Consider the following 10,182-nt stretch of genomic DNA (forward strand, 5'->3'; position numbering starts at 1 on the left):
ACCTCTGTGTCCTCGTTTCGGGCTATGTGCCCAGTCATCGCAGAATGGGTCGTGCTATTGGGCAGCTTGTTGGAAAGCAGGCAGAGTGGAGGCTTGATGATAGCTCGAAGTCCAGTTGTCGCGAACCGGAGATCGGGAAGTAGCAGTAGCGGTAGCGCTCAAAGATTGCGCAACCGCAAATTTCTAACGAAAATACTTCTTACGCTGCCTATTTAAAAAAAATTGACAGAATGGCGTGAATGCAGGCTAGCTGGTGAATAAATTCCATGATAGGCAAGCCTGAGCGATGGGCAAGACACGTAAACAAACGTGTAAACAAAACTTCGTGTTTGTGTTTGTTTATGTGTCTTGCCCATTGCTCGGGCTTGCCTATCATATCATGCTATTTAAAAAAGTTGCGCGATCTCTACTCCGCTACCGAAAAAAGTAACGGATACCGTAGCGCCGCAACTACAGGTTTTCCCGGCGATTTTAATCCAACTTTCAGATAAATTAATCCATGCCGCATAAAGTTTGCATGGCACGTGGATTAATTTCGACGGTGCTTGGATTAGAATCACCGGGAAAACCTGTAGTAACGGCGCTACCTACAACACTGTCACTGATGCTGTGCACCACGATTCACCATGCAAAATATTTACGCTCTGGGGTGCATAAAAACAGTCGGAGAAAACGGCCGCGAACGGCCGACATGATCCTCGCATAATATTCAAAAAGGCCTTCTTTCTTCTTTTTGTTTTCTTCTCAGCTCGTGCTCCGCTTATACATGTTTGAGCCGTGCCGCTGTACGTCACGCATCACGTGCAGGGGATCCCGTTACGTCACGACGTCCACTCGTTGCGATGCTCTCTATTTACAAGGAGATGATTTGTGTGTGTGAGGAGATTATTCAAAGGTGTGTGGAACAGAGGCCTCGCGCGCATTTTGTAGGTCACCTGCAGTCATCGTTCTTGAGCAGGAGCTCTCTTATTTGTTGCAGAACGCACCGCAGCGAAAAACAAATTATTTTGGGGGTAACCTCAGTGCTTCTTTAAAAAAATGTGTGCAGCGGCCATGCTGCCCCTGGTGTGTGGAATCAGTCAGAACTTTTTGTTGGTTGCCGAGAACCGTCTGCTAGCGAAAGTGACATGCCGAAACGCTGGACGATCGGCGCGAAAAGCAACTGCAAGAATAACGAAAGTAAACAGGAAGGCGCACACCCTGCTATTGGGTGACAGACATGACGTCACAGACTGACAGCCCAGGGCCGGTTTAGAGTATGAGTGAGCTTTCCTGACGTGCGAGATCTAAAGTTCTCTTGCGTACCACGAATGCGCGCTGCTATCATACTTTTTGTGCGAAGGCATATCCCAAGGCTTCTAGTCATAATTTCTACTTCTCTTGACACATTTTTATTCTTGAGTACGTCGATGCTCCTTTATGCATTGTGAAACAATGACTTGATTGGACGACCAATAACGATTATTTGTATGTAATAATTTTCGCATAAAAATGCATCCGAATATCGACGGGCGCGTTCCCGCTCAACTCGCCTTGAAGGGCGTAACGAGGCGGAGGATGGCGAAAACATCGTCGGTGATGTCATTCATTACTGTTTTAAGGGCGACCACAGTCAATTCGGGGTCGGCGTTTCCCCCGTCTTTTTTTGTTTTTGTTTTGTTTGTTTGTTTCTCTTCCATTTCTTTCTGTGCTGCAGACAACGTACCTCGGAACGAGTTAGAGGGCTGTAGCGTAGGGACGTTAATGTGACTCTGGCGGCTGGTTCCCTATTGGAAAAACGTCTTGAGGTTACTCCAGAAATCCTGAGGTTACCTCAGGATATCTTGAGGTTGTCTGAGGTTACCTCAGAACTGCCGTGATTCTTCTGAGGTTACCTCAAGAAATCCTGAGACTCTCCCTCAGCACTCTTAAACCCGTACCTTTTATTGTAACTTTTAGAACCATGTAACTTCTATATAGACGTAGATTTCGAGATTTGTTATAGGTTACACCACTGTAACGTACATTTAGAGGTTAAAAGCGACCAAAGTCATCTCTTTCCAACAGGAATAGAAGTTACATCTCGGAAAAAACAAAAACAGCTTGTTGTAACTTATAAATGTACCCTCTACTCCGACACTGTAACTTCTAAGCGAAATCTCCAACGATAATTTCTTTGTTAGTTTCTTATCGTTTGTTTTCCTTCTGTTTTTCAGCATAATGCCGCGTTTCAGCCTCCCATTCGAGACGACAGTTGCGAATCTACGCTGTTATTTTTTATCTGTTTCAGCGTCATCTATACGTCGACTACATGTTATCAATGCTGTATGAACACAGATTATAAGTTCGCAGTCTGGAATACTGATAGTATGTTTCTTTCTAAAGGGTGGAAAACCATTGTCAATGCCGCAACCACCAAGATTTCCGATTTCGCTGCGTAGCCGAGCCTGGTCTAGGTCTATCCACACAGAGAGCGGTTTCCTTGAGACGCTTAACGCTCGTCGTCCGTCCGTTAACAAGTGTAATCTGTTTTAATCAGTGGTTTTCCTCGCGTTTATCATAGTATCGTCAGGAACAACGGAAAAGCTAGATGTCGCTAGCAAACAAGGATATTTTCGGTGTTTTCAGGGGAAAGTGTAGTGAGTGCGAAGATTGCAAAGAATATATAACCGAAAACGAACGTCACCACCGCAGCCCTAATTCACACGCTTCATACACTGGGTAAGTGTACATTTTGTGCTAGGTGCGTCTGTTATTTTGATAGCAAGAGATCTTAGCGCATGTTTGTTGTGATTATGGCAAGCGTTTTGCGGTCCTGCATATGAACGCCACTTACGCTTGCTACTTTTCTGCTCTTACTTGGTCGCCAAGTCAATACACCGGCGTGCATTTTGCGAGCTGCGGATATATGCACCGAGATATATAATTCGCAGCTTCCTACTTGTTGTAGTCTTACGATATTCTAAGACTCAATCGCGGAGTGAACGCCTTCGCGCATTTATGCTGCTTTGTACCTTGTGCTTTGTACGGATTTGAATGGTTCCGTAAATGTTACTCTCATTGCCCAAACTTTTGTTCCCAGGATCCCACATGCAGGTTCACATACGGTCACCAGCGCAATGCAGTACCTCACAAACTCGTTCCAGAGCGCCTCCAACGCTGATAACGCAGTAATGTAGTGTCTCCTGCGTTACTGTACACCCATATTCCTCAAGGTTGTGTGCGTTTTATGTAATACTGTATTGCCATTTGCGCTCGCGTCTGCAACACGAATGTGGAATAAATTCGAATGTGGAAAAAAATTTCTGCTGCAATTCTCCATTTCGTTGGGTCTGTTCAGCTTAGCAAACATAGGTCAGTTGTTTTGACTCGCTGGCTTCCTCGCACTTTTATGCATTACTTCTCACTTAGAAGATAGTTCTTTTTTCCACATACCTTTGGTAAAGCGATCATGGTTTCTCCTCACATCAGAATCGCACTTGTGCACAATGTGTCACCTCTCGACAGACTTCTGTTTTTGTAATATACATATGTTCAAGATCTCCTTTTCTGCTGGTTCATTTTGGTACCTTGGTGTGTTCTGTAAATGTCTGTCCATATCCCACGCACAGGGTGTTTGTTTTTATTCGCATCACACCAGCGCTCATTTGACAGGTGGGTTATGTTAATTTTCGCAAATTAATTAATTTGCGAAAATAGTAGTTACAAACATTTCCGACATTTCCTGACGCATGTGTTTGTAACTACGGATCGATTAATCAGCAAAAATTCACATAATCCACCTGCCAAATGAGCGCTACTCTGTTGCGAATAAAAATGAACATCCTGTATAAAAAGCCGCACGTTGGCGTAACCTTTACGGGCAGGGGCTGGATTGAAGGCCGTAACCTCTAATTAGCCGGTTTCCTTGTAACTTTTATAAAAGGTACTGCTCAGAGGGTACCTGGTAGCTTCTGAAATAGAGGGTAAAATATTGCGATTTTTTACCCTTTACTAAAGGGTACCGAGTTAAGGGTGAGGACCTCAAACCCGGCTGTGGTTGGCTACCTCAATAAATTCTGAGGTTCTGCCTCAGAACCTCAGACATCGCTTTCGCTCTTTTGAGGTAACCTCAAGAAATTCTGAGGTTCTACCTAAGAACCCCAGACCTTGCTGTGGTTCTTTTCAGGTTCCGCCTCAATACCTCAGACCAGGCCGTAGCTCTCTTGCGGTTACCTCGGCGGATCTTGAGATTCAACATAGGGCCTTGGTACACCTTACAGCCTTGGGAATTTCTCAGGGGGCCTTTTCGTTGGAGAGGTTCGCAATGTGTTTTGGAGTAGAATTTAGTTTGATGATTCGTAATTTAATTATGTTACCTTTATTAAATTGGCAACGTGAATTAAGCCTACACCAAACCGTAACACCAAAACGTGAAATTTCATAAGTGTCATCCACATAAACCATCAGAAAGACAAACTCAATTATACTCGGTTGTAAATTAAAGCTGTGCTAGCACAAAGCGCCCACAACAAAAATCACAATGAAAGAATTGCTAAAGAGCAAGCGAGCTGGAGATTATAATTCATATTACTAAAACCCGAGGCTAGGGAACTACGAAAACAGCCGGACACTGTCGCGCGTGCGTCTGTTTGCGTAGCTTCCTAGTCTCGAGGGTTTTGGTAATATACAAACAGAAATCACATTACTCGTGTGAAAAATACACTACCGATTTTTGCATGACCAGTCATCTGAAAACACAATAAGCGCAATAAAGGGTAAACGGTAGATTCCCACGTGTATTTCTATTAGAGACTATAATGGCTAGATCAAATTTGAAGCAGGAGTTGTTGCGATACTTTCTGCTTCTATGAGCTTCACACGGGTTGGCGTACGCCACAATGAAACGTTGTGCAAAGAATCTACAAAAGATGGAATATTTCGTTTCGTTTGGTTCTGAAAAAAAAATGAAAAAGAAGAAAGAAAACAACAACGCGGGAAACATGCGAGGGTGTTCTTTTTCCAGCCCCACTCAATGGCTTCGCTCCCAGCCACGCATCCCTATTTCTCCCTCGCGCTCTCTCTCTCTCTCTCTCTTTTTTCCCTTGACCGGCCGTACACTAAGTTCCTGCTCGTTGCTCGGTTGATCGGAATCGCCTCCTCGCCTGCTTAGTGCAGTTGCGCGCCAGCTTCCATGGCATGCGTGTTTGCTTCGTCCTGTGTGCCGCTTATTAATAAGGTGTCATGATGAGTTTCTTGACGACATTCGAGTTGTTGCTTCTGTGGACGACGTGAGGAATTTTTCTGAAGACAACGATCGCACAGATTTTCAATCGGAACACGGAATATCCAGTGCACGCTATTTTCCGGAAGGAGGGCGAGAAAACCCGTGGAAGCATCTTTCTGGAAGGTACGAGAAGGACATTTTCTTGTATATAGTTTTTGCTGTATGTATGTGTGTGTGTGCGTGTGTGTCTTGTTTCAAAGTAAAAATTGTGCTTGAATATCTCGTGAATGGAAAGTGACACTTTAGAAGTTGATGTAACTTTGAATTTCTAGTACTTGTGATACCGTATTTTGAGATTCCCTACGATGCATTTCAGATCGATTGCATGTCGTGTGATAGGCACTGAGGATATCGCCAAGGCCTGCAGCGAATGAAAGTGGATAGGAAAACCATCAAGGCGTGAGCCGGAACAGCAACAAACGCGGAATAATGTGAGTGTTTACGTATCTTGAACGGTGTATTATCGGCACCAGATTTCTGTGCTTCTGTTGCTTTTCATTCGACAACGTGCCTGAGGGTGCTGCTCACCAGACTGTTTATCCCTCTGGTTCGACAAGCATTTATCGTTACTTTTTCTTGTTGAAAACGTATACGCATATTCTTGGTATGCATAGAGCTACTAAACTTTTTTTGGAGACTCTAGGTATGCCTGTGGTCGCAACCGCCTGCGTTTTGAGTATGGCAATTTACCGTAATGAACTTTTATAGTATAGTCACTGCGTGGGGCAAGTTACTTTCGTAGATGCAGACATGCTCACTCAATTTGGTAATCACTATTCGGTATTTCGTGTATTATTTTGTATTACCCCTTTGGTTATGGTACCTGAACTGAATTTTATCTCTATGTGCATACCTCCAGTGCTTCAGGAGCAGGACGGAGGAAGGCGAAGAAACCAGAAAGAAAATGAAGAGAGTCGCGACACTGAAGGACAAATTAAAGTACCTGAAAAATATTTTGAACCTGATGACCTCAATACCAATAAAAAGGCTTTGAACACGAAGTCGTGCTACGGGCGCTCTGTGTTGTCCAATGCTTTCAGGTCCAATCTGTGGAAACCTCAGGCCCTGAGGTAACCGTAGGGACTCAAACTCTGAGGTAACCCCAGGACCCCAAGCTCTGAGGTAACCCCAGGATCTCACGCTCTGAGGTAACCTCAGAACCTCAAGCTCTGAGGCTACCTGAAGACCTCAGATTCTGAGGTAACCTCAGGAATTATTTTCAATAGGGTTGCATATATTACCACCGTTGCCCACGGTCGCAATTTTATAGTCGAATTCTGCGATATTTATGCGTCTGTCGAATGAATCACTCCACATGGCGAATTCTAGTACACAGGATACGCGCTTGGTTTAAAAAAGGGGTAGTGACTGACGTGTTTTCTGTGCTTCCTTAGAGGCACACTAAAATTCCATCCACCAGTTCCTTTTAAGTTACGTTAAGGGCTGCGTTCATTCCGTAATGGAGGTTATTATTCAGTTTCCACTCGGTTAAACAAAATCGTACCGAACTGTTTCCTCCCTCGGCACTACCCCGCGTCCACTGCTGGACTTTGCGCATCGGGAAGTTGCACTCCGAATATGCGTGCCTCACGGCGCAGCGGGTTAGCCATACAGAAATAGTGCGGCCGGTAATGCGAAGTAATCTCGTTCTCTGGCTCCTGCTGGTGACATTGATGGATAATTTGCTGCATCGGAACATTTATTCCTAATCTGCTGCAATATTGCAGACATATGTCAGTCAAGCAAGTCGTTTTTAAAACGCGGCAATGCGCGTGAAGCAACAAAAGCAATTTTATTTGAGATGATGAATACGGAATGTCACCGAGCGATACTATACCCCATTGCTGGTGGTGATGTGGGGAATGAAATAATGAGCCATTTCACAATAACGATCGAAGTCCTATGTAGTGTCGAAAAAGCTCAAAAGAACTTTGGAGGCAGAGCGTTGGTGGGCTGGATTTGGCTAGGGACCAAGCGATTTTGATTGAGCTAAGAGGGGCGAGAGTCCAGCTGATTAAGAGACGCGGAGAGTGCGGCTCGGGAAGGTTGGTAGTGTGGGCAATGAAGAATGTGCTCTGGATATTCCAGAGCACCGCAGTGATAGCATCTGGAAGAGTCAACTGGTCTCAAGCGGTAACGCCACTCAGTTTTAAAAGCCACGTGGAGTCGCAGAATTAGTACAGCATCTTCGCAGCATTAATGCAACCGTTTCTGCGTCTTGAGGATCCGATTGGGCGCTGCCAACGACGGTAGTTTTGTGGATGGTTGGACAGGGTTTTCGTGACAAACGGTAGTGCTAAGTAAAATAAGTTCTGCTTGTTGAAACTCGAGCTTTCATCTGAGAATATCTTTCTTGCATTTAGCGTCCCTTTAAGCCGACACTCGACACTAGGATTTCTATTTAAAAATTCGTTCCTGATCGGTCTGATACGCGTTTGATGTACCAGTGGGACACGCTGCCATCTAGGAGAATACGACTGTGGCCTAGTTCCATCACATGATGCAGCAAAGCGATATTAGAGTAACTTAGAGATATGTTGATGTTTGCCTTTTACCTGTTTACAGACGTTCCGGGACATCGAATTGGATATGTACGACGGTAAATGCCATGACATCGTCTCTGTTTACGACGGCAATGGTACGAATTATAAGCGGCTTCGCACGGTATGCGAAAACGCCACGATAAAGAGCACGTCCAGCATAGTATACGTGGTAAGTTGATCAAGATATATCAATTTGTTAGCCATTTACCTAATAGCATTGATGATCATTTTAGGGTTAACTAATGATGTACAAGGCTTCAGAGTAATTGACGGAGCATATTGGGATTGAAAGCAGGTTTATGATAATGGACAAAGCTGAAAGCATAATTTCCACTAATGTCACATTCTTCACTGTTACACTACCAAACCAGAATCGCTTGTATACGGATCATGCTATACTTTGTGCGTGCGACTTGTATGTGCTACAATCAATATAATGCTTTCAATTGGATGCATCTTTCACGGGCAGTCAGGGGTATGTGCTCGAATTCCATCATTCAAATGAACTGTCACCGTTGCGTCGCGCGCATATCTGCTTCCCCGGTGTGCAGAAAAAGGGAGGCATCTCATATTTTCATTTGCATAAAACTTGCATTTTTATAACTGATGTAACTTTTCTGCACTAAACCAAAATATTATTTTTGTCTTACTTTGAATCTGGTGACATGCGTTACGCCCATACTGCGTTGTTCCGAACGCCCTCACAAAGGAAGAAAGAGATCAATCATGAATATCATGGTAGGGTTACTTATGCCAGTGAATAGATATATCCGTTGATAGCACATTCATCGTTACCATGTTTATTTTAAGAAAATGGGATCTAGCACAAGCTAGGTTCATTCACAAGAGCACGGGTGCCTTCACAGTATTTCCAACGCGAGACCTGTACCGCATATTACTATTGGAAAACTGTGAGCAGTCAGCCACAGCCTCCATGTCTAAAAGGCATGCCAGGCATATGTTTCTCTGCCGTTGAACTGACTGTGCACTTAGCTATCGAAGCTGTTCAGACGATTTCCGTGTCTTGCAGGTGTTCGAAACAGACAGCGAGACTGAGAAACGAGGTTTCGAAGTCAAGTACGATCCGTTGCCGTGCGTTTCGCACTTTCTCACTGCGACTACCCAGTCGCTTTCTTTCACCCTTGGCAATACCAAGGTGAGCCAGACGTGGTTGATCGAGGCCAACGAAGGACGCGTTCACCTAGCATTCCCGAGGTTTGCGCTATCCAACGACTGTAAGCAAGAGAGCGTGGAAGTATTTGACGGCCGTGACCAGACGAAGAGCTTAGGGAAACTTTGCAGCTCGGTGCAGGGCTTTGAATGCACATCAACTAGCGGGTTCCTTTTCGTCTCCTATTCTATTCAAGGCAGCGTAAAAGGCAGTCTCGGATTTCTTGCAGAATATAACTCTATTCCATGACCAATGTTTATGTTCATTACATATCTAACTTTCCGTAACTTTGTAAGACGTACTTAATAAACTGAGCGCAAAACAAATGGCGCTTCCAGACGCACGGTTTCGTTACGGGACCAAAAAGTGTATTGCGTTGTTCAGACAGCCTAGCTTAGTATAGTTTTCTGTTTGTTTTTGTGGACTATCATGATGCAAGAAGGTTTCCATTGGCGTTCTGATCCCGACTTCAGCGCAACGAACTTGTAATGCTGTCAAGAAGCGTCGTCATGTGCTGTCGGAGGCACGGCTTACAGCCCGCGGCGCAGCCTTCCCATATCGGCAGGGTCGCACATGAAGGAAGCATAACCACACTCTCAAAAATGAACTTCACCGCATAGCACGCTACTAGCCAACCATTATCTCGAATGATGTGGCAATGTGTCCTGATTTGTTCAAAACGGTAGGCGTACGCCTTTTTTGTGACACTTATGCGGTTCATAATTGTCACAAAAATGGCGTACGCCTTCCGTTTTCAGCAAATCACGGCAGATAACGATATTATTCGAGACGATGGTTGGCTAGGAGCGTGCTATGTGGTGAAGTTCATTTCTAAGAGTGCAGGGGTACGAAGCTGCCATAGAAAGCTATTGTAGCGGAAAACTCACGTGACCTCCGGAGCTGGACCAATGACTGAGACTAGCCACCCTACTTTTTCTTTTTTGATTATGTCGCAGAATGACGTGCCGTGCGTCTCCCACTACTCTCCTCCTTTTTGCTCTGCTTCCTGTCTTTTATTGTTGTTCCTTGTTCCTCTCTTTTGCTCTTTGGTTTGCGTTTGTTCGACTGCAGTGGGAGTTAAAGAAAAACGACGGAGCCTTGGCTATTTTTTTTTCACATTAGATCTTTTATGCAAGCAACACGTACACAGCATGTCTATAGTATCGAAAACAACATGACACTAATATTGCTCCGGAATTCGCTTGAAGAAGCCTGGCGACGTC

General features: G+C 44.6%; 1 protein-coding gene across 1 annotated transcript in view; it reads left to right on the forward strand.

Moving 5' to 3' along the window:
• LOC135383676 (deleted in malignant brain tumors 1 protein-like) overlaps nt 1–9,279 on the forward strand; it is a 32,951-nt gene extending 23,672 nt beyond the window's left edge. Inside the window, exons 7-8 of the mRNA XM_064613048.1 lie at nt 7,811–7,957; nt 8,819–9,279. Coding sequence (XP_064469118.1) covers nt 7,811–7,957; nt 8,819–9,208 — 537 coding nt within the window. The 3' untranslated portion in view covers nt 9,209–9,279. The remainder of the gene's footprint in view (nt 1–7,810; nt 7,958–8,818) is intronic.
• Nucleotides 9,280–10,182: the final 903 nt, after the last annotated feature.

This window comes from Ornithodoros turicata, chromosome 2, assembly GCF_037126465.1.
Source record: "Ornithodoros turicata isolate Travis chromosome 2, ASM3712646v1, whole genome shotgun sequence".
Classification (NCBI taxonomy): Eukaryota; Metazoa; Arthropoda; class Arachnida; order Ixodida; family Argasidae; genus Ornithodoros; species Ornithodoros turicata.